The following is a 24,913-nucleotide window of genomic DNA, read 5'->3' on the forward strand; positions in this document are numbered from 1 at the left end:
TATTTGTCTGGCTCTCCACACACAATTTTCCTCCTTATCAATTAAAGCACTGATTAGACAGCATGCACAACCCTTAAAAGAAACTCTGAACCCCTTGACAGTCGTCTTCTAAGGCCCCATTTTGGATATTTTCAATATCCAAATTACTCTGTTGTTTCTTAAAGCAGGAAAGAGGTAAGAAAAGCAGAGCCAGTGATAAGGAGATGAATCACAAAAAGACAAAAGGAGACAGATACAAAACAAGACAGAACAATAACGAAGCAGAAACAATCAAACTGCGTGGAGGTAAGTAAACTTACCTTCCTGCTACTTTCAGTCAGGTAAATGCAGTAGGTGGCTTTTCACAGGTCTTTCAACTGCTAATACTATAAAAGTATAGTACATACCACCAGATTTTCTACATTGCAGTAGTAATGTAGGAGATGTAAGAAAAGTGATACCTTAACAAAGTATACAAGTACTTATCATTTGCCTCCTTGGTGTACAAATATTTTTTTGTTGTTCTAGCTGTCTTGCATCAGGTTGAATGTAACATTCACCTCCATTAAAGGTGCAGCCGAACTACCATCCAACTCACTAGTCCCCTAAAGCTACATCATCCAAACTCATTAAGTCATCTAAATATTTTCTGTTGTTGTTTTTACATACTACATGCATGATTATGCACTGGCAACTCCTGACTGAAAAATCCTCATGAAACCATTCTCCATGGAACACAGCACTGATCCTTTCTAAGCTTATAAGCTTCTATCAATCAGCTTCTTGACAATTTTCCTCCGTTCCCTTGAAACTCCTCTGGTTCTTCATATGCCAGCAAAACTAGCCAGGTAGCCCACTAGGGTTACCTGACATGTTTGGAAATTGTCTCTGCTACACCTACAATTCTTTGTGGGGTAGAGGCATTACATTTGATAGTCTTGTTAAATTATATCCCTATCCACTGGTCCTTAACTTGCAATTCTTCCACACAAGCCACAATTCCAGAATGCATTTAAAACAGCATAAGCCTTGGTATAGGTTGTATTAATTTGTGGCAGGACCATCCTTACAATAGGCAAATTATGTTACAGTTACCCATTTAATTTTATGGTCTGGCATAAAACAAATCAGACTCAAGCTATACTGTGCTTATAGGGATTCCACCACAGAAAACAACTGCCATTCACAGAAACTTTCATTTTTCAGCCACATACCTTTGGTGTAACAAGGAAGTACTGAGATGTGCTTTCTTTACAAGCAGTTTTCACAACCATTTCAAAAACTCTTCTCTCATTCACAGGATCCATTCCCTAAGAGGAAAAAAAAAAGGCTATTCTCTCCACAGTTTCATAAGCTTCTATATAACATGTGATTATTTACTGCACTAGATCCTCACCTGATTTATTTCATCTACAACCCTAAAAGGACATTTGTTGAGTTCCTGTAGAGCCAGCAGGTACAACATAGTTGAAACGCTTTTCTCACCTCCACTCTGATGATAGGGAGTCAATTCATGAAGTTCAGTGCTGCTGTGGAATTTTACTCTTATGCGAATCCCATACTTGTCATACTCATCCTATAAAAGTCAGTATCTGTTAAATTCAGTTGCTCTGTATTACAGTTTATTTGACAATGACATGCAAATGAAAGGAAATGTGAAATATTCTACAAGAGTTAACAAACAGCACAGATTCAACTTAATATTCTTTCTGCTTCATACAGTTTCTTTAATTCTTATTTATTCTTGTTAGAGAGTTCCTCTATACTACTGTCGCTAAATATTGATTTGTTCATTTCCAAATTGCTTGTAAGAAAGACTTTGTGCACAATAAGGACACAGACAAGAAAAAAAATAGTCTTTGCTTGAAACAGGAGAAATCAATGACCCTAAAAATTCATTTTTTTCCGAAAAAAATAAAACATCAGGTGCATGATGTTACCTACTTAAACAGTGAGGTGAAAACCTACAGCCACACATTTGGCTCTGACCCCACCTAATGTTCTCCAAGTGCAAGCAGTGTAAGTATATCCATCCAAATCTCTGTGCTCCAAAGTAAAAACAGAAGCTACTTTTCCTCCACTAGCAGAATGAGATACAAATCCCCCAACCAAATGCACCATGACAGAAACTTCCCTTTCATTCACAGTCCAGAAAACAACACATGAGGCTTCCCACTGGCATCTTCAAGAGAAAATTGACCCGTCAACAGTTTGAGTTAATGAGACACAAGTGTGGGGAATAAATTGGTTCAAAGAAGGCCCATCCAATGAAATCTATTCATTATTTGATGAAAAAAAACATCTTTGGGAGTACCTGCTAATCTTTCAGAAGTGAAAAGCAGCTGAGAGCAGTTTTCACCTGCTAATCCTCAGAGATCCTCACACTGCAGAAAGTCTATACTGACTGCTTATGAAATCTACTTATGTAGACTGTTCAGTCTACACATGTTCCTTATCTGTATTTATTATATTAACAAATCCTACAGGGAACATTCAAAAGTTTCAGGAATTTGAGTTCTAAGAGGTCTAGCTGTATTCACTATGGAAGCATAAGTTCTGTGCCTGGAGGTCACCAACTGCTGTTCTTGTAATAGTACACAGCAGTGATGCTTAAGGTAGAAAAAAAGGAGTGGAGGTGACGCACTGATGGTTACTTGCAAAATACATCTAGTATTAGAAAAGACAGGTGACACAAAAAGACAATGAGGAGCCCTTCCCACAGAAGCCAGCACACACCAGATTGGTTTAGAAGACCACGTACCACAGCTATCAAAAGGCATACAGAACCTAAGTGACCCAGCAGAGAGGAGTGACAGCGTAGGGCTGGCTTCTGTGAAGCGCAAGGTCTAAAAACTGCTAGGAAGGAAACAAGACACTCTTAAAACTCAATCTTAGAACTGTCTTAATGAACTTGAAGACTGTAGGAACAATGGTTGGCTTCTTTGATACCTCCAGGTTTTGCATATATAATGCATAGATGAGATATTGCATCTAACATTTGAGAGGATTTATTGTTTACATGCTAATCTGCTAAATCTGAACAACAAAACACCTTTTGGTGCTCCTGGTGTTTTACTCTATCTGCAGACAGACAAGCATCTTCAAGACTGAGATGTGTAAGTTATACTGGTATTTACTTTCACATACTACAAATCCCTGGTGCTACTGGCATACTGAAACTGTAGAAACATGGAACTGTGAGGCTGAGGTCAACCCGTATGTACTTTGGGAGAGACTGAAGGTGACCTGGCATAGCTGCATACCCACAACTGCAACAGTGCAAGCTTTTTCCGATTTTTGAAGACAGATCACCTTTCTTACCCTCAGTGTTTTCTCCCCTGCTGGCAATCAGTTGGCACTTCAAAGACAAATTGAAGCCCTGCCTTGAGGAGGAGTGCTATGTGACTGACAGACATGCTGGAACAAAGCAATACTTACTGCAACTCAAACCATTTACAAATTCTTTTTGGTTACCATTCCAATCTCTCCCACTATGCAAGAAGTATTTAATTTAGCATTTAATGCAGCTTAGCAGAAGAATAATTAGCTTCTCAGATTTTCAGATTGTACTTCAATAGCTATGCCTGACAGTCAGGAACCTAAGCAGGTAAATCAAGGGACATACTTTCAGAACACTCAAATGCAGCTGCACTGACCTTCCTGAAGGTGGTCTTTTGCTAAGGAGAGCTAATACAAGGCTCTCCTAATCAGTGGAGGTAACAGCACTATTGCTTAGATAGTCTTGCTCCATCTCAGAAGGATTTCATACTTGACTATCAGGAGCCATCTCAACAGACCCACAGTCTGACTTGCTTATGATCAGGAACTGTTATCACAGTGGAGGGAAAAATATGCTTAAGTGCACAATTTAGTTCCTGTTTGTTCTCTAAGAGATACTTAGAGAGCTTTTGCTGTACTCTCTGGAAAGTAACTGAGCTTCCTGTAGAACATGAAGAACACAACCATTTGAAGTAAGGAGAAATAAAAAACAAGACCTAAGGTCTCCAAGGCCCACTGTATTTTCAGATGCACTGGCACAGGCTGAAAGTAGGGTGGGAGAAGTGTACAAGGTTCATCCTGGAGGCTTTGCTAGCCTGTAAGATCAGCCCTCCACTTATTTACTGTTTTTCTGTGTACTCTCTCCCTCCCAACTTAGTTTTACACAGAAGACAGTATTTGTGTAATAGATTTGACTCTGAAATCAAAAGGCCATGTTTTAATGTCCTATTGTTTCTTACTACTAGTTTCTATACTAACATTTTAATGCACTGTTCACATACCAAGCTTTCCCTGTTACTATTCTGTCCCCAGTAATAACTACCACTAAATATTTTAGAAGCACCTTGAGTAATTTACAGAAAAAACTGTCAGCTATCAGTGTAATAGAATGTATGTATTACTTAAAAGTCTTTAAGATCATCATTACAGAGATCAGTTTAAAACGAAATAGCTGATTTCTCTTCAGCCCACTGTGTAGAGCATCATTCCTCAAGCTACTACTGGTAATTCCCTCAGAGGTAAACTCTTTCTGTAACCATTACTAATGGTGTAACAGGCAGGTCCAGGTGACTGCTACTGCTCCAGAAAAGCCAAAACACCAGACTTGACTAGAAACTACAGGTAAAACCAAATTATTACAATATTAATAGCAGCTTTTAGCCACTATATGGTAATAAAATAGCACAAATTAGTCAAAAAAGTAAAATTAAATTACTAACATAACAAATGTGAATTACAGCTGAAGTGAACGCAGAGCTTCTAACTATGCCTTGTAACAGGAAAACAGAGGGAAAAATCAGAACTGAAATGCACACTTTCATCTACTACAAGAAAAAGAAGGAAACACAGACAATGATTTGAAATTTCAGATCATGCATCACTCAGAGTTGCTGCTTCTCTTGGAGAGTATTGCTCTGGCAGAAAGAGTAAGCATTTCCAAAAATGTGAAGTCTAAAAGGGCATTCCTAAAACCAATCTTTCATAAAAAGATGAAGAACAGCAATTTAGCATTTGAAGGAGTTGAGTAGTTAATTCAGTTACAAGAAACTTCCAAAAGTCAATGAGCTGAACTCTTATGCAACTGGACAAAGGCTCATTTTCCTTTAGTCAAACCAATCAGGCAGCTCTAGCACAAAGTGTGTGCGACAGTTACAAAAATGAAGAACTTCTAAAGAACATTTTCCCCACAATCCAAATGACAATTTGTTATTTTATCTCTGCCAACATATAAGATGTATGAAAATATGAATGCAATATTATGTATGAAAACTAAGTCATACCTCATTTTCCACATGAAGATCAACTTCACCAACACACTGCATAGAGCTAAAGAAGTTACTGAACTTCTCATTAATTTTCTCAATCAAGCTTTTCAAAGGGTTTAGCCACCTCTCTTTGACCTAGAAGTAGAAACATCCATGTAAAACTATTTTTAGTAAGCAAATTTTTCTTCAGAGACAGTAATTAGTGTTAAAAATATATAATTCCAGGAGCTAGGATTTCACTTTACACTCAAGAGAACTTTGAATGTTACCATTTGTTTTTGTACGTGTTCTGTTCTAATGAAGATATTCTCAAACAGAAAAACTAATTTCAGCTATTACCTGTGAAATGTTTTGCTTATAGTTATCCAGTTCCTTTTTCTTTTCCTCTAGATCTTCAATCAGTTGTTGTATTTCTTCAGTTTGCTTATTGTACTCTTCAACAACCTGCCAGAATTAAAAAAAGCAGTCACTAACCACAATGTTTCACAATTCTAACCTTGATTGTGAAAATATCACACTACACTGATCCTGTTCAAACACAACTATATGATTATTGCACTGTACACGAAGCAAGACTTGTTCCAAGCTTTAAGGCAGAGAAACTGAAGTATTTTTTATTTCAGGTTACAACTTTTTTTCTTTAAAAGACACAGAACACACTGTTCTTTTGGAAGAACCTACTTAAAATTCTAATAGATGCAGAATCTGGCATTTACAGAACATTGTTCCTGCTGTCTAGCTTGTTATACTAAGAGATCTAGTACAGAGTGGGAAGCAAGTACAATACGGGTGGAGGGGGAGGAAGGGAGGGCGTAGAGAAAGCAGTGAACATACCACAACGTTCAGGCCTGTGAAACAGGAGGCCCTGCATTTCTCTTCATTCAGAAGAGCATCTATTTCCTCCAGTGTGTTTGGAAGATCCTGAAAAGCCTACAAGAGCAAAGATGCATATGTTTTACAGCAATGCTAATGAAGAACTCAAGTTTGCTAAAAAGAAATCCCATAAGCCAGAAAATGCTTACTTTTATTCAGGATGTCACATGTTCAAAATTTAACACAGCAACATTCCTTCACAAGCTATCCAGGACAGAGAGTTCTGCCTACAGTGATACTACAGATACACAAGCAATTGCTCCATACTTGCCTATTCTGTGTAGGTACAGATACTCAGACATGGTGTACGCCAGGGCTATTCCAGTTAAGCCATACAAATACTTCTAGACTATTGGAAGACTTCCAAGTAGGTAGGAAGATAGCCCAGATTTCAATACTTCCGTGTTACTCCATTAAAACAACAAATTAGAAGAATATAGCTTTGAATTATTTTTTTACAAATACAAACATATGCATTTCAATTGAAATTTCAGATCACATTTTCTTCCCCTATGCACAGTCAGGGGATATCCCATCTTTTATAATCTAAATACTGAAAGGTGCTTTTAAAGGTTAAATGATAAGATGCAAGCCAATTCTAACAGAAATAGAGATGATCCTTTGCTAGTACCCTTACAATATTAAATTTAAATATTTTTTGCTAGAAAAATTAGAATGATATGAGGATCATCCAAAATTTAAAAGAAATATGGAGATTTATTTTTGTACATACAGTTTGAAATTCTTTTGGAAGATGTTGATCCGGACCCAGTTTGCACATCTGTCGAGCCTTTTTCAGCAATGCCCTGCAGTTTTCTGTAAGAACCCGCTTTTTCTCATCCAGCTCACAAAAAGTTTGCTATTAGAAAAGATATTAAAAATACACATCTTTTTTACTTTAAATTTTCTATTGCTTTCCATTATGGTCCCTGATTTTGCATTACACTTCACTGACTCCTTAAGAAATGTGCTGAACATCTAAATGTTGCAAGTCATATCCACACAGTTGAACTTCGGTTCCAACATGAGTTGATAAGAGCATATAAGCAACAAATGACTTCCAAATCAAGGAATATAGGTGAAATCATACTGCTTAACGACAGAAAATTCATCATTTCAACACGTAGAACTCCTTCTGCTTCTCTGTTCAAAGTCAACAGATGTCAAGGTAAACTGATCAAAAGCATGCTTTAGTAATATAATATTTTTTTTTCCCGTATATGTAGATTTTTGTAGGTTCAACATACATTTAAAATCAGACAATTTTACAGCAAATTTGCTACAAGGTATAGCAGAACTATACTGTGAGCCTTATTTGTTATTAGCTCCCATTTAACTGTATGTATCTACATGGTGGAGATTATCTGAAATTGTACAGAGCAAACTAATTACAAATCAGAAGTCCTCTTCTGCTGTTTTGTATTCTACCTCCTGTCATACAGTTTGCAAAATATAAAACAGGAACATCCACAATTTTTAAACCAACACTGGAAAAAAAAAGTGAAAAACAGGTTCTGCTGTTGAACAGCTGTCTTGAAACTAAACTTTTTGGAATTCACCACAGGTAAACGGACAGCCAAGTCCTATTACTTTTGTAATTCAGTTCTCCCGCAACAGTAGTTCTCTTTCAGGACAGTGCTTTATGAACGTGTCGTATTCTCTGTATTGTATTTTATCTTGCAACATCAATATCCAGGCAAAAAAGCTTGGAGAGAGAAAAGTTTCACTGACTTCTCTCTGCACATGCAGCCCAGACCTCAGGCCTGCCACTTCAATACATGGAGCAGAACAGGCTTGGGAGTAACTGCTTGTTACTGATGCCCAGCTCAGGTGAGCACTCAGATGCAGAAAGCTGGGAGCTGCCAACAACTTAGAAGTGAAAATGAGTAAGTACCAAGAGACTGGAACTTTACTCTGAGTTATTTTACCATGCCCTTACTCAGTGACTGACTACACATGCGGTGTACCTTTTAATAGGCAGTTACACTGTGGGCACGCACCATTTTCACTTTTTTTTAGAGTCACAAAATCACAGAATCACAGAATTTCTAGGTTGAAAGAGACCTCAAGATCATCGAGTCCAACCTCCGACCTAACACTAACAGTCCCCACTAAACCATATCCCTAAGCTCTACATCTAAACGTCTTTTAAAGACTTCCAGGGATGGTGACTCCACCACTTCCCTGGGCAGCCTGTTCCACTGTCTAACAACCCTTTTGGTAAAGAAGTTCTTCCTAACATCCAACCTAAAATCCTAACTTAAAATCCATATGTACAATATTTTGCTTCAGTACTTACTTCTAACAGTTTGGTACGTTTAATTTTATTCCTAAACTTTGGAGTGCTTTATCTCCCCAGTTTGTATTTTTTTTTTTTGTTTGTTTTGTGTTTTAGCTAAATATGGGAGCGCTCCAGTGGCAAAAAAAATGACTTTTCATCTCAGGATTATACAATTGAATAAATATTCAGTAAACTGAATATTTATTCAATTGTATATTGAATGTTTTTTCAAACACAGGACACGGTCACTGTGTTAATGCTTTCAAAAAGATTAAAAAAGCACCATTTACTTTCCTCAATTTCTGTAAAGTCCATGCTAGAGAATGAAGGAAATGTCTTACAGGCAAGAAGGGCTGGCATTGGAGCTACACTGATAAAACAAGGGTAAGCGGAGGATGGCCCTCGTTTTGGTCACAGCCAGTATTTTATGTCTTTCTGAATTAACAAAAGCAAAACTGTACACCACAACACTTATGTTCCATTACATACCGGCATGTGACCTGTAACACACTCAAATATTTTAGGAACATTTCATAAGTTTCTGAATTAAAACTAGCCTGTACTTTTGGCCCTAGAAATTTAAAAGGCAACTGACTTAATTTAAACTGTGTTTGACCTCTTAATAATGAGAGCCAAGGATCCAGTGAAAGGATCCACAAGCCGTGCTTTATTACACATGAAACATCAATTTCGTATTCAAGCATTTGATCATTCAGAGCCAAAGTCAGTTCTGAAAAAATCTGAAGTGAGGAATCTCGGTTTCAATTGCACGTATTGCTCACACTTGAAATCCTGCAGAGCTGCACGAAACAAGATTTTGAGTTGAACTCTAGGCACTGAAAATCTTAAATATACTTAAAATTGAACAGGCCTAATTGAAGTCTGAGGCAAGTAATTTTTTTCAGGGTGTGAAAAGGAAAACACGTTTAGGCAGAAAAAAACTCAACATTCAACAGGAACACTGGAAAGCAATAGACGTGATGTGGTTATGAAGATAGAATAAAAGCACTGACAGCTCATCAGGAAGGCAAGCCTCAGTTTTCGTTCAGTTTTTCCCGTTTGTTGTCATAGGCCTATGCTAAACATAAGTTAAATAATATAAAGAAAAACCACAAGCATTGAATCCTGCATCCTCTTAGATACTCAGAAGTGCACTGCAATGTAAAGGTTCTTGTGCACTTTCTGAAGGTGCCTCAATAAAACCCATGGAAAAATGTTAAGTAGAAAGAATTGCTACTTTGAACAGAGAGGCTACACCATGAAAGACACTGTAGCCTAGACAAAGCTTCAAATTTGCTTCTGCCAACAGCATACCAACTTGGAAAGAACTGTATCCTGGTCTTTCAGGATAATTCCACGCTAGCACAAGGCCGTGATTAGAACTTACTGAAACATTTACCAAGCAGCAGAGCCTACTTACGTTCTGTGTTTCTTATGGAGTTGCACTTAACAGTAGTGCAGTTGGTTTTGTGAAAAATGAGAAGCTGGTTGAAGAAAACAGTCACCAGCACCCAATATTTTCTCATGAATTAGTGTTTGAACACACGCCTGGTGACAGTACTTAGTTATTTCAAGTTTGCAAATTTATACACAGTAAAACAGAATTTGCATTTTCTTAAAACTTGGCTTAAGGAACAAGTGCTGCAATGTATACACTGAGTACTAATACTGATTATTTAAATTTACACCAAATGAACCTAAAAAATTAGCAAGCTATCGCAGCAAGTCAATTAGCAAGACTCTTTCAAACAATCACCATAAACATGCAGGCAATTGTGCCAATTATCTAATAAGCAGATGGGGCTAACAATTCTCCCTAACGTTCAATATAGGTCACAAAACACAGATTTGCTTCTTAGTCTCATTAAATAGATTAAATACAAGAAGCTGTTAAACTAACACCAAGGTTCCCATTTGAACTGCAATAACAAAATATATACCCCAGAAATCTGTTGCTGCTAACTTGACTTGTTCAAAAACATGTACTGTTTTGGCCTTTACACCTAAGTGGTTAAAAAACACCCATAAAGCAACAAACATGCTGCTCTCTCCACGGTATCCCAGTGTCGAGCCCTCACAAAAGGAACATATGTGATCTTCTAGATGTAAGGGGGGAGGTTGTGCTTTCTTCAAATCTTAATCAGATATTTACTTATATATTACAGAGGCTCAAAATTGCTTGGGAGATAAACACCATGAATAAGTGCTAAGTTTCACGGTTTCTTTGGCTGATACCCACCATTTCAATTTTAATAAATGCATTATAATCAGCACATGACCTAAGAAAGTGTCTGATGATCAAACAGAAAATTATTAGCCCCATAACCATAACACTTAAATTTCAATTTAGTTTCACTTCCTAGCTTTTGTTCATCATACTTATTTCTATTTTTGTTTGGTTCCATACTTTTTGCAGGTTTATTTTATAAAAACATAAAGCAACTGTTAGCAAGACTTCTACACAGTGTTGTGATGGCATCCTCAAGGACAGTCTTGGAGCAAGACTACTTTAATGCAGAAAAAAAATATCAGTCAGCCACTAAGGAATTAGAGTGAAGCAGACAAAATGAGAAAAAACAGTGTGCACAACATACGTAGCTCAATGCAATACAAGAAAGAGAACCTTTTTTAAAAAAGGGGCCAAAGACTTAATTGAAAACTCATGGGGATGCTTGGCTTTGAACTTCAGTGTAAGAGAAAACCTAAGATGCATTTGAAAACTCAAAAAAGTTTTCCTCCAGAGCAGTTACATTTCTTCAAGTTCTAATACGGGAATTAATAATTTTAGGGTTTTGTTATTGTTGTTTTAATGTTCCTAACATCAAGTAAAGCACCCATCAAAAATACTAGCTCCGATACAGTGTTTCCTCTATGCAAGTGGCTGAATATAATGCAGTAACAATTATTAAGGGAACCTCAACTGACCCAACTAGCTTTTCACTAAGAAAGGAAGCAATTTTTGTTTAACTAAGAATTATCAGAATGTTCATCTTACATGTCCTGTGTATTTACCTGACTAGACACCTACCTATGCACCAACTCAAAGCTAATCTCTAAAAGGGTGAAAAAGATTGGACAGACAGAACAAAAAAAGTATTAAATTTACCACTGATGACACAGACTATTCCTACATGGTTCATGGCTTTGTAATACATTTTTACTGGTTACTGAGCTCCACTAATGTAGCACCTTGCATTGGATTTTCATAGTCTGAGTAACACATGCATTGCATGAGAGGTCTGATGCAACCTGTGACTTTCCAAGCAACATACTGGATTGTCTCTACTTTCCAGACATTTTTTGCTCAAGTTCTCTTTTTTCTAATTGTCCTGCAAGTGATGATACCTATGCCTCCAAGTGGTTTTCTAAATATTTTCTAAAAAATTCCCATAGTAATTTTTTCTGAAACTGCTTATCAAACAAAAATGAAAATCATTTACCTTTTGAATTGCTTTCCAATTTAACTGCAATTACTTTGTCTATCAAGCTGAATTAGCATTAAACTACTGTTAACCTGAGTCTCTCAAGATAAGAAATAAACCTACCATACTGCAGTTTTACAGCTTTTTTCCCCTGGTACATTGAAAAATTGTGTGCTTACTAAACAAATGTGCAAATTGACCTCTAAATGCTAATCCACTAAAAAGAACCACATCCTCTGTAAGATTACTTTCCTGTGAAACCCATTACTCAAACTTTCTTTAAACCAGAATACTGCATAGCTGCCTTATATGATTAATCAAAAGACTAGTTATCACCTCTTCTGTCCACCAAAGGCATATAATTACAGTATGAGAAAGTCAGCTATGAAAGAAAGTACTGTGTTAGGGTCCAGCAGAGCTATCTTGACTCTGCATCTACCATGTGGATTGAGTACTGTTGTCTATGATAGGCTCAGAAGAAAGAGTACAGTTCCAAAAAAATAGCTAGATTTTTTTACCCTAAGCATTAGAATTAAAAGCTTGAAGGAGGACATGATGACTGTCTATCATGTTTTCATGGCAGTTTAGACATTTTAATTGAGGAAGGAGAACCTCCTTTTCAGCTTTAAATTAAGATGCTGAAGTAATGAATCAAACCACTGAAATTAAGGCTACGTATTTAACAATATTAATGTCCATTCCTAAAGAATGGCACAGAAGCATGCTCTTCTACACTATAAAGGTTTCCACAGAAGATATTTTCACAGTAGATATACAATCATTCATAGAAACAGTTACCTCTGAAGCTCTTAGCTGCGTACTTGCTGCTTTATACTCCAATTCTAGTCTGTTCTTCTCAGCAGCCACCACAGTGCTCTGAAGAACCAAATCTGTTTTGAGCATGTTCAGTGATACACAATGCTGCATAGGAAAAAAGAAAATGTCTTTTTTTTTTTTAACATCCCCAGGAGAAACTCAAAAATAATTACCATCAAGCTTCAGAAACCATGCATTTTCTCTTTAGTGATAGCATACAATCCCGTACTGTGCTCACCTTTTTGGAAGACTTAACACAAAAAAGAAAAGTGACTTTTTGGTGACTCAAACTCTTCAAGACATGGAATCCACCCACATTTTTAATCTGTAGGCATTCAGATATCACTTGCAACTAAACAATGTTATACCAAAAAAGCATATATTCTCTCCCTACACCACATATTCCCATATGAAGTTCCAGAAAAGGTAAAGCTATCTCAATTCTTTCTCAGAGACAAATTCCAACAGGTGGAGTTTGATGGATTTCACACATCACACCCAGAGATGGAAAAACAATCAAGAAATAGCACATAAAATACATGCCCCTCTCACTGGCAACGCAAGAGTGAGTGAACATGAAGTACATGGCAGGAGCTGTGACATTCTCCCTTTGTGTTCTTTTACCCATGAATGTAAGAGCATGGTCTTAACACAATCAAAATCTACTAAGTATCATAAAAGCTCTGGATGCCCCTCAGTTAGTACAGTAACCATTTAAAAGGGGTCCTTGAGTGTCCTACCTTGAACAAATGCACAAGTACAGATGGAGGTTCTGCTTTGGAAGTTTTATAACAGACTTTAGTGAGCCTCATTCTCTGGTTAGGCAACTTTGACATTAAAATGATAATTTCTGTAAGTGAGATAGCCTCGGGAATGGTCTGGAAGACTTCAAAATCACCAACATTTTCTTGCCTATGTAAAGAATAGCTTCAAGTATAAAGCACTAAGAACCCAGGCTCTTTTTTTTTTTTTTTTTTTTTTAAAATAATCAGCATATTAGAGAGGACCCCCCTTCTCTTAAGGTAAGGGAACACAAAGTTCCCACTGTAGACCTATGGGAATGAATATTTCAGTGTTAGCTTCCAACCCTAGTAGTAAGCCAAATGTATGAGTTCTTTACTACTTGTCATTTCAACACAAAGTTCCTACAGTGTGAACGTAGACACAGAATAAGTTTCCTTGTTTCCAATCCACTTAAATAATCTTAAAATTATCAGAGAAGCCAACTCAGGAGAGTTTTAATTAAAGGTGATGAAAAATAGAAGTTAAGCCTATTTAAGATAACAGCACAAAAGAGCTATATGCAAAATTTAAACCAGAATTTGAAACAGTGGAACAACTCTGTTTCTGTCAAGTGGTTGTAAAGAATTGACTCGTACCAGGTCTACTCTGCCTTGTATATTCCTATAAATATACATGCAGACCATCACTCTTGTTGACTGTTCCACATAACCCACAGAATCTCTTTAAAAAACAGATCACATTGCTACCATGCAAACAAGAATCCCATAAACATTTTAAGTTTCCTTCTGTAGCAGAAGTGAGTATGCCCTGAACATAAGAATAAAAAAAAAAAAAAAAAGCTTGTCACCTGAATAGCCTACAGCTAGCACAACTACAAAAACTACAGAACAAAATTGAAAAGATTCCCATAAACTTGGAAACATGCATGAAGTTTGGTTTGGGAATGAACAGAAATGCCTGGGTTTCAGTAATTTTAATAAATCACATGCCAAAACATTTTTCTTGAAACAGATCATTTTAATCTCTTCTATAGGCACTAGCACATATTTCCTTGAGCACACAAGCTGTAAAAATTAAGCTGATACACAAAATGATACAAAAATACCTTTTGTGGTCAATAACTACTTCAAGCAAATACCATCCGTTCTGCCCTACACCCTGGTATACTAAGAAATCATACAGTATGTGTCAAATACAGTTTCTTATACCAGGGAAAAGAGACTTAAAACACTCCTTCAGACAGGTTTTACAACAGTCCATAAATTACTTCAATTGTCTTTACAACAGGAAAACACTTGGGACAGTTTACATACAGGGAAACGGTCACTAAACATAAAAGTGTCAAAACCCTTTTTAACATGGCAGATGTTTTCTGCCATTCTTTTGCATTTTCAAAGTTGCTGGCTAGCTGATTGAAAGATGCTCTCTCAGACACACCAATCATTCCTGTCCAGGGCTATCAAACAAGCAGCTCATCCATTTGGAAGCTTTTTTTTTTTTTTTAAATAAATACCAACAACTGAAGAGTACTGAAATCATCATTATTTCAGAGGGAATATTCAATTCTTTTCAGGAGTAAGCAAGAAAACATTTCAATGTCGCTAAGACATGGCAAAAGAAGAGCATACAAGATCAAAGTTGTAGTCAGAATGGCACCGTTTCTTGCCAAGTGCGAAGCCACAAGCAGATTCCCTTAGAACTAGAAGTAATTGTTTCTTGCCCCTTACTTATTCAGAAGACAAACTAATGTAATTCACCTTCTAGCAGTTCCCCTTATTCAGGCTTACAAGGTAAACTAATGTAACAATTAAACACACAGGGCTTACTTTTATTTTTAATATTGAACTCTAAAAAAAAAAAAAAAAACAAAAGACAACAAGTAACTCATGACACTAGAGCCTGAGAGTACTTTCCTGATTCTAGCCTTCCTTCACAGTCATGGGTCCTTACAGTTTCAGGACAGTTTTTTCATGTGGGTACAGGAAGAGTTCACATTTTCCTTAGTTTTAGCAGTAAGACAGACTTTTAGCAGACTAATGACTGTTCCTTTTTTCAATAGAAACAACGATATAAAAAAAGTAGATTATTAACTAAGAGGAAGAAACAGTTCACACGAACAAGCAGTATTCTGAAAAAGTACAGACTGAAATGATTACGCAGTTCATTTCTGTATTTACTGGACCAGTCCATAAAGGACTTTTGTCACCAACAAATAAACAGGTGCAAGTTCATTAAAGCTTTAGAAGGAGTTTATCATCAAGCAAGGTAGCCTGTAAACATTTACAGTAATGCATCCAAATGTTGCATAACTCCTTCTCACATGAATTAGAATCTTCACACTGGTGGAACATATACCATGAAAAAACACGTACCTTTATGAGATGCATTAATTCAGAAACAAGTCTTGCTTTTTGCGTATTTATTTCTTTGATCTTTACATTTGCCTTTTGAGATTCCTCTTCTAGGTTGATAGCATCCTGTTCCAGCTGTTTTATACTATGGAAGGAACCAATACATGATTAATCCTAATTAAAATAAATTGCAGAAAATACCAGAATTCTTAAATCTTGTATGTAATAAACCAACAGTAAGGAAGAATAGGTATTTTTGTTTCTAAACATTCCAAACATATTAGATGCATTCCCCATACATGAACTTTATGCCTAAGAAACTGAAAACACAAAAACTTTCATAATTAGAGAAATCTGAATTTAGGTTATTAAGGGCATCTCTCAGCAACCATATGGTTTCTATAAATTTCAGACTTAAAGCGTCAGTGCAAGGATGACATTCTTCCTCTGCTACTACTTGCTCACAACAATACAGCATCCAAGAGTTAAAGGCTTACTTAATTCTTGCTACACATACTAGTAAGTAAAGTCTGCACCTTCAGCTTCCCGCATGTACTGCAGAAAATTAGAATTTTCACTCATTTTAAATACCAAAACTGCATAATTATGAAGAACTTCAAATGAAATAATCATGCTGTTTAGGTAGCTGCAGAGGGCTCCAAATGGAGACATTCAAAAAAGGCCAAATACATCAAGACAATAATCTAGAAAACTACAAACCAGTCTTCTCACTTTGATCCCTGGGAAACTGCTGGAGCAAGTCCCTTTCAAAAACACTCCTAGCAGCATGAAAAGGCTGTCAAGAACAGTCAGCAAGCACTAACCAAGGGTTAACCTGACCACTCTGATTGTCTTCTATGACAAAATGACCAGATTTTGGATGACAGGAGATGAAGGGAATGTCATTTACCTCAATCTAGGCACGCTTCCTGTTAGGTTGTATAATAAAAGCTCACCTGCACGCCCATAAAGGAGTACAGAGATGCTGACAGATGGGGGAAGCTCAAATAATGCCCTATCTTGTCTACTCCCAGGCCCATCATAGAAGTCTCCTACCTATCGAAGGCCCATCTCCACAAGCCCAGAGGAGCCAAGGACACCCCAGCTGGCACTAACCCAAATTAAAGATGAGGAGGAAAGGATATCCTGTTCCAGGACAACCTCAACCCCATCGTCCAGGTGTGAAAACCCATCAGGATGAGTCAATGTCTGAGCACTCCCTAGACTGTGACAAGTTCATGCCTGTGGTTATGGCACACATTATATGGTGCAGCAGAAAGCGTTTCACAATTGCACAGGACTTATGCGATACTGAGGGGAGAAATTGAAGGCAAGGAAAGCAAGCAATCTAGGTGACGTGGGAAGGATGAAGTGTGAAAAAATAGAGGGATACGGACACCAAGGGGCCAGTTACACATGAACAGCTGGCAGGTTGATACATTTGTACAGTCATGTCCCATGCCCACTCAGCACAGTCCGCTCTTTCTTGTCATTAAATTCCATTTGTCACTTTTCCTCAGCTGAGGGACTATTTGTTTGGCATTCACATGTGCATATGGGGGGCCTACCTGCAAGCAACTAGTCAGGATCACAAGTCAGAGGACCAGATGATCTGTGGTACCAGCAGCTACAAAGACCAGAGTTCGTGGACTTAAATACCAGGCACAGGTGTAGCACCACAGACTGGGGGCCCATGAGTCCACAGTGCTAGCACCTGGCATATAAGTGAGCTTTTGTTCCTTAGTGAAGATCAAGCCAGACTAGCTGGCAACTAGGTGAAGTGGCCAGGGAGTCAAGCATGTGTTTGTCTCTAAGGTTGAGACCACAGAAGCTGGATATCAGAGGGAACAGGGGAATCCAGGCCAGCTGCCAGAGAGACCATGGGGTTAGGTGTCTCCAGGGGTAAAACCCACACTTACATGTGCAGATCTAAGGATGAGATGACAGGAATGTTGATATGCTTCTAAACAAATTAATAAGGTCTACAATGAAAAGACTAGCCTCATGGATGAAGGGAAAGCAGTGGTTATTGTCTACCTGGACTTGAGTAAGGCCTTTGACCTGCTGGCAGTACCTTGCCTAAGGAAGCCAAGAATATTGTTAACCTTCTTGGCCAGGGCACACTGCTGGCCAGCAAAATCCTCCCCTGGTATACACTGGTTCAGTACTGACCTCCATATATCTACGCTGTGTGCCCTACTCACTGCCCCAAGGATCTTAAAGCTGCCTTTGCTTTTCATACTACCAGCAAGTCCCTTCTGGTGTGCCAAGATGTGTGCTACTAAGAGAGAGGGCTATGGCAATCTCTAAGCAAATGAATGCAATGATTTCTCACTGGAATCCTATGATTTTATTAATTATTTAGGATATTGTTATATGGCTTCTCAACTACTATCTTAATCCCTATTTCTAAGCACCCTCTTGATCTTGATTATGACCTGTATCTGACACTTAAGTACTTTTTTATATTAAAAGCACGCTTCAGTAAGTGGAAGACAGTATACATTTGTTATTAAAATTGTTCTCATTTCACACATAACACAATTTGTTTCCTACCTATCATACTTCACAGCAATTTTTGATTCCAATTGTCTCCTCTTGTTTCCTCTCTCTAAGAGTTCCTTCTTCTGTTGCCTGAGCTCATTGTCTCTCCGTTCCAGATGTTTATGTCTCTCAAGCAATGTTGTCAACTGCGTATCTAACGACTGTAACGTGCAATTGATAGCCTGAAATAAGAAAAAACACAACATTAGCATTCTTGCTTTAAACGTACCATACTAATACATGGAAGCAGGCTATGCTTATTGAAAACAAATATCTGAAAACAAATGCCTACCTGCTGCTGTTTTTCTAGCTGCTGTCTTTCATCTGTATCCACCAAATTAGTGAGAAACTGGGCTGCTCTCAGAGACACATTACTACAGAAGGTTAGGTTTGTATAAGCAGATACTTTAACAATGTATCTTTCTTCTGCTGTGTACAGTTGCCTAAGTTTGGTTTCTTGAATGACCTAAAAAATGAAAAATACTCTTTTGACAAAGATGTTAATTAAGGCAATGCTTTTCAGAGCAAGGAATAAACTAGATGAAATCCACAGTAAAGAATGTCAGCTTATGCAAAATTCTGATTTGTTAACAAGTTTTTGCAAAAAGATGATGTAACATTTAATGCATTTTTATACTTGTAATTCAGAACAGTCAAAGAACTTTTAAGATACCATCACACAGCCTATGCGACTATAAACAATCAAACAGCTTCCAATTATTCTGATGTATAAGTTACTTCTAACCCTATTACGTGCTTTTATGGGTTTCTCTAACAATATTATAAGAACGAGCTTTGGTGAAAACTATCAACATCTGCACTTGTGCTTATTTATGGTACAATGAACAAATGCATTGTACTACGTGTAAATACATGCAAACATAGCCTGTGTACCTAACAACTAAAGGCACAACTAAATGAATAGAGGAAACCATAAGGTGACCTGTAAAGCATGAACTTCAGTTAAGCAAGCATATTCATAGAAAAAAACTATGGGAGATAAAAATACTTGAATAACTGTTTTTAGATTACTTGTGTCAAACAGGGTATTATAAATAACCAAACATTTACCATAACACAAGGTAACGCAGTACTTCAGAAGAATGTAGAGTGCCCAGTAAACCAAGAAGAGCAAAAAGAGACTCCATGAGACAAAAGTTAATTTGACTAATGCTACTTTCAGATTATACACAAAACACCTCCAATATTGTGTTCACTTGGCTCCTGGACATTGCAAACTGTTTTAATTTTGCTTTACAGCTTATACCATGGTTGATGACATTTCCATCATAGTTCTTTTCCACATGTTCAGCTCTATAAAAATTGGTCTCCTTTTAAACTGGAACTTTCTGAGAAGTATGAAATACAATGTTGAAACACTGCATTTCTCAATCAAAAGTAATAAAAGCAGAAAAAACTTCACACAGCTTAACTGAGAAAATGCCACATGCAAAACATTCGTAATATTAGCTTATCTTTCCTGCTTTATCAGTGATTTTACACTTGCTCACAGAGCTCAGGAAAGGACAGAGTATCTAACCAAGTAATTCTGAAAGATCTACATAATATAACTCTCATACCTATTACATAGGTATCTGCTTCATCAGGTAATAAACAGAAAACAGTGACATTCTAAATAGGAAATGCTTAAAAAAACCACCCTTTCTCTTCCTGCTTTTTCTAATCTAGGTCTCCCTCCACTTTTATTTTCTTCCTCATTCTTAGCACTTGAGAAACGAAAAAGACAGAAAGGAGCAACAGCTATCCCAGCAAAAAAGGTAGGAATTGTTCTCTATTTAAAGAGACTGTTCCCTGAGATTCTTGAAAATACAACTTTCATTGTTCTCAGAGAGCCCAAATAATTCCTTTTCCACTTGAAGACTTTATTCTTTATACAAGACAGAAAACAGGAGATCAGCATGGACAGATAAGTTAATAAGGATTAATGCCGAAACCAGTCATGTTACTCATTACAATCCAGCAATTATGAGCTTGGAAGACTATGTAAGAGTAAGGTAGTAAACTTACTCTGAATCTGAAGCCTTTTTATCCTATTTATCATATCAATTCTAAATGAAGTTGCACAGCTGTAGCAGCCAGAATCTGAACATCAGATGTAGAAAAAGTAAGAAAGAAGCACCTTCCTAATCATTGCTTTAAGATCCCATCTCAGGGATTGAAGGGGAAGAGGTCAGGACAAACCTCAATTCTCCACCCACCCACCCATTTTCTTTCTAGGTCAGCTTTGTTATGTACTATTAACTGTTTGATTAGAACTTTGCCCACAATATTTCAGACACTTAATGTAGAAGTTATTATAATAAGAACAACTTCATATAACTGACTCAGAACAACATCTGGGTGGAAAACATTGAGCTTTCTGCAAAGTAATGCAGTAAGCTTATTGGATTTGTTAAAATGTCTTGCAGTATCATGAACTGCTTGTATATCATGAACTGTTCTCTCTTGTGAACTCCAAATAAAAGGGCAAAACATTTTTTGTTATATTCACTTTAGCTTGCCAAATAATTCCTGAAGTAAAACTTAGTTGACAGGTGTGTTTGTGCTATTTAGTACATCTCACCTTTTCGATCATGTTTCTGGTCTTCTCTGTTCCCACAGGGACATCATGAATAGAATACTGGTAACAAAGATAACTCATCACAAGAAGTGGAGCATCAAACAACTCTCGTAAATATGAAAAAAATCCGTATTGGCTAAAGAGAAGGAAAAAAAAGCAAGCATCACCAAAAAAAAAAGACATAAAAGCAAGCTGAATTTAATAAAGGGTCAGAAGTCCCACTAATCCCAAATTGAATTGGTAACAATTTTATTTGCATGGAAAAACCATAATACATAGCAATGACGCAAAAACACTACATTTAAAACCCTTTCCCACTGATTTAATCTGATACATACCGTAATTCTTCAATAGGTCTTGAAGGTAAGTTTCCAGCACATGATACAGCAGGTGCACACACAGCATTCACTCTTAATTTCTGATGATCACGTGTCTAAATATAGATTACAGTATTTGGTTAAAAAGAATGGAAAAACTTGCTTTGTGAAGGCCATATATTGTTCTTAAGAAGGATTTCACTAACTTAGAATTGTTTTAAACTACTTAAACCTATGGAAGAACCTACAAAAAACTCCTCCTGCTCAAGAATGACTATGATGTACAAAAGCTTATTTTTATATGTAAAAATACTACACATTAGTTATAATAAAAGCATTCAAATCCAGTGCCATGTGCTGAATCTTAATAGCTAAGCTAGGTGGTAGTCTGTATGGATGTACTACGGAAGACCCTTCTTTCAGGCTGCATGGCCATTTTGCACAGATAATGGCAGATCACTAGCCACAGAGGCTTTGATCTTAATTGGGCAGAAAAGATTGAATATACACATGAAAGATTGGTTTAGCTACCTAAAGCAGCCCAGAACTTCAGACAAAAATGGCTCACATAAAAATGACTAGCTTCTGAGAAGAGCCAATAAGTCTTCAAAAACTGCAGAGTAGTTTGTCATCAATCAAACTACTCTAAGGAGTGTAGCTGGGAAGCACTATGACAGTTAATGTCCTGTCTTGTGACTTTTTTTTCTCCTACGTCATCTGTCTAGCTCTCAATGGGCACAATTTCCCCATGGCTCCAGGAAAGAGCAACATTAGAAAAATAATAAGCCTGATTTGTTGCTTGGACCATTATCTTCAAGAAAGATATCCTCTTGCCATTTTAGTCAGGAGGTACTGGAAATACTTGGTACTTAATTATCAGCTTCCTGCTCTTGTCATTTCCTTCTATCAGCACTTTTTTTTGCCTCTGCAGCGATTATTACATTGCCAAGGAAGACAAGAGCTTTTTCTAAAGAGAAATATTTTCCTAATATTTCCACATTCCTCCAGTTTTGAAAAAAAATCTTACTTAGTAATCAGATTAAAGTCTTTGAATATTCTGTATTAGCTACTGCAGTGATCTTATCAATGTTTAGTAACTAAGACTCAGTACCTTCCTGCAATCCTAAACCCCTCTGTTAATTTTAAAAGAAAAACTAATCAAACTGTATATCATGCTTTCTTTCCCAACTTAGGTCTGTAGGACAGTGCTCCTAATAAAAGGAGCTACTGCAACCAGCAGCAAAGGGGGATGGATGTGCCATGTTGGCTAGTAGACAAACACACAAGCAAGTGGATGCCTTTTCCAATAAAGGTTCCAGATGTTGAGTTTTACCATGCTTGGAAGAGCAGAAAAAAGCCTCATGCCTCTCATCCTGGACATATGCCAAACTAGCTGAAGCATCCAGATACTTCAAGGATGCTTCAAGTACAATAAATACAGATTGAATAATAATTAGGAAACATACTTTGGAGTCTACTACCCTTTGTGTTAGCTGCATATTAGTACAATCAACTTTTAAAATTACTGCCTACTTGCCTCCACAAGAAACGTATCCATATCTTCTGGACTCTCAAAAACGAAAGCCTTCATGTCATTGGCCGGAATGTGATTTTCAATATATTTAGCGTGTCTACTGTCTTTCATATTGATCTGCTCGCATACAAAAAAAAAAAGTTAAGAAAAGGTAATGATAAGAGACTGTTTTAATACAACTGAACTTAACAACCCTTCCATGCCAGCAGTCAGCTGATATCCAAGCCTACAGTTCACCACCATTTCATGTCTGGTGGCTCTGCTCCAACGCTAGTAAAGATACCATACTGTTTAGAAGCAACTGGGATAATAAACCAAATACACAGAACTCCATGCTTTACGAATTATTCAAATGCAGTTCTCTTTGACAAACATGAATAAAGAATTGTGAAGCCCGAGAAAGACAAAGACTATATTAAACTTTTTTATTTAAGAATTTAAAGAAAGTATGAATGAAGCTTTTACTAACTGAATAAAACGTTAATATTAGAATTCTGCAGTAACTCACCAGTATTTAAGATATTATATCCATGATAAATGAAGACGAAATTACACAGAACCACACAATTTAACAGCCCCAAGACCGCCAAAGGCTGGATAAACTTACTATCAATTTGAAAACTAAAGCATCTAAGTAAGTGAGACTAACTTACATTTATCACAGAACAAAGTTCAAACATTAGTGAATTTTATAGATATTAGTCATTTATAGATATTAATGAGGCCTTAAAGTAAAAGCAAAAGCCATCATACCAAGGTATCTACAGAATTAATTTGATGTGATCTTACAAAAAGAATTGGAATATCTGGTAATAAGAGGAAATTCTAGGAGTAGGCTTTTCCTGTGCTTGTAGCTGGTTATGCAGAGCACACCACAAAAACATCTGAGGAGCACAGTGATATGATGAAATATTTGCTGAGCAGATTGCGCTTTAAGGAGTGGGCCCTCAGTTGCAACTACCACTGTATTTTTAGGAAGCCACTTAAACCTAAGTAATTAGATGTACTTTTGAGGAAATCTGCAGCATGAACCTTAAGAAAGAACTTCTTACTGGGGAGGGAGAGAGAAGGTATGATCTCATCTTACTCAAAAGGAACGAAAAATACAGAGTTCACCATACCATACATATTACATACATACTGCATGCAATTGGCAGCTAACTTTAAGGTGTCTTGCAAGTTCTGAACTAATTCTCAAAGTCTTGCAAGCATAAATAGAAATTAATTGATTAGTGATATAGATGTAAATTTTCTTACCACAAGCATTATGGGCTCACAAACTGTTTTTTTAAACTTGTCTTTGTTCTTTCTTAGCCACATAAGAGCAGAGTGTGTATCTTGATATTTCCCTCTAAGAGTCTCTTCTTTCATACTCATTATATTATTAAGTTGTTCAATGCGATCAATTATTCCTGTGATTTAAGACAGTTTCTTAAACAGAGTCCATAGTAAAAATACATTATATTCAGTATTTTTCAATATTTATTGACTATGTTACCACAGGAGTAGGGCTGACAGGAGAGTATAAGAATTTAGAGTTTCTATTCCCACATTCAAAATCCCACTTATTCGAAAGGGATTTAAAGAATTATTCAAACTTAAAATTTAGAATAAAATTATAATTGTCCAAAGCATAATGAAATGTGTACAGTATTTATTTATATTAAAGAACATAAGAATTTAGTCCTAGAAGTATCTCTTCAATTCATGTTCTACTGTTATATTTAGAACCAGTAATACCCCAAGAGAAAAGAAACTGGGGGACTAGCAACATGAAATTTGAGTGATATTTCATGTTTGCAGAAAAATGAAGACATGACCGTAGACTGTGTAAGAAAGCATTTGGTACTGAGGAGAAGCAGAGGTTGAATACCTTCTATGCCTCTTGAAATAAAGTACATAGCCTCTCTCCCTCTAGGTCACTTGATCTTTCCCCAGGACACTTTAAAGTAATTTACTGAAATTAATGTTAGCTGAAGTTCTTCCAAAAAGGAAGAATCAGCATCAATCGCTAATATACTGCCACAGAGATCATTTTAAGCAACACATCTTTAAAACAAGCTTTTTTCCCCCACCTTCATCCTGCAAGTACAAACAAAACTGGCAAACCAGTTTCTTTACCCAGGGATCAAGGGAAACTAACTTCTTGTAAGAGTAGTTTTAATGTCAATTACTTCTTTTGAATTTAAGTGTTCTTATCTCTACAG

At 36.8% G+C, this 24,913-nt stretch overlaps 1 protein-coding gene across 1 annotated transcript in view; it reads right to left on the minus strand.

Annotated features, from left to right (window-relative positions):
• Nucleotides 1–24,913, minus strand: part of SMC5 (structural maintenance of chromosomes 5) — a 41,711-nt gene that overhangs the window by 2,812 nt on the left and 13,986 nt on the right. Inside the window, exons 10-23 of the mRNA XM_084504318.1 lie at nucleotides 23,964–24,118; nucleotides 22,710–22,823; nucleotides 21,194–21,288; nucleotides 20,859–20,991; nucleotides 18,567–18,740; nucleotides 18,287–18,456; nucleotides 15,752–15,875; nucleotides 12,618–12,740; nucleotides 6,850–6,975; nucleotides 6,078–6,173; nucleotides 5,583–5,687; nucleotides 5,259–5,378; nucleotides 1,376–1,555; nucleotides 1,194–1,289 (exon numbers count right to left, since the gene is read on the minus strand). Coding sequence (XP_084360444.1) covers nucleotides 1,194–1,289; nucleotides 1,376–1,555; nucleotides 5,259–5,378; nucleotides 5,583–5,687; nucleotides 6,078–6,173; nucleotides 6,850–6,975; nucleotides 12,618–12,740; nucleotides 15,752–15,875; nucleotides 18,287–18,456; nucleotides 18,567–18,740; nucleotides 20,859–20,991; nucleotides 21,194–21,288; nucleotides 22,710–22,823; nucleotides 23,964–24,118 — 1,811 coding nt within the window. The remainder of the gene's footprint in view (nucleotides 1–1,193; nucleotides 1,290–1,375; nucleotides 1,556–5,258; nucleotides 5,379–5,582; nucleotides 5,688–6,077; nucleotides 6,174–6,849; nucleotides 6,976–12,617; nucleotides 12,741–15,751; nucleotides 15,876–18,286; nucleotides 18,457–18,566; nucleotides 18,741–20,858; nucleotides 20,992–21,193; nucleotides 21,289–22,709; nucleotides 22,824–23,963; nucleotides 24,119–24,913) is intronic.

The sequence above is a fragment of the Aythya ferina genome (genome assembly GCF_964211825.1).
Source record: "Aythya ferina genome assembly, chromosome: Z".
NCBI classification, from domain to species: domain Eukaryota; kingdom Metazoa; phylum Chordata; class Aves; order Anseriformes; family Anatidae; genus Aythya; species Aythya ferina.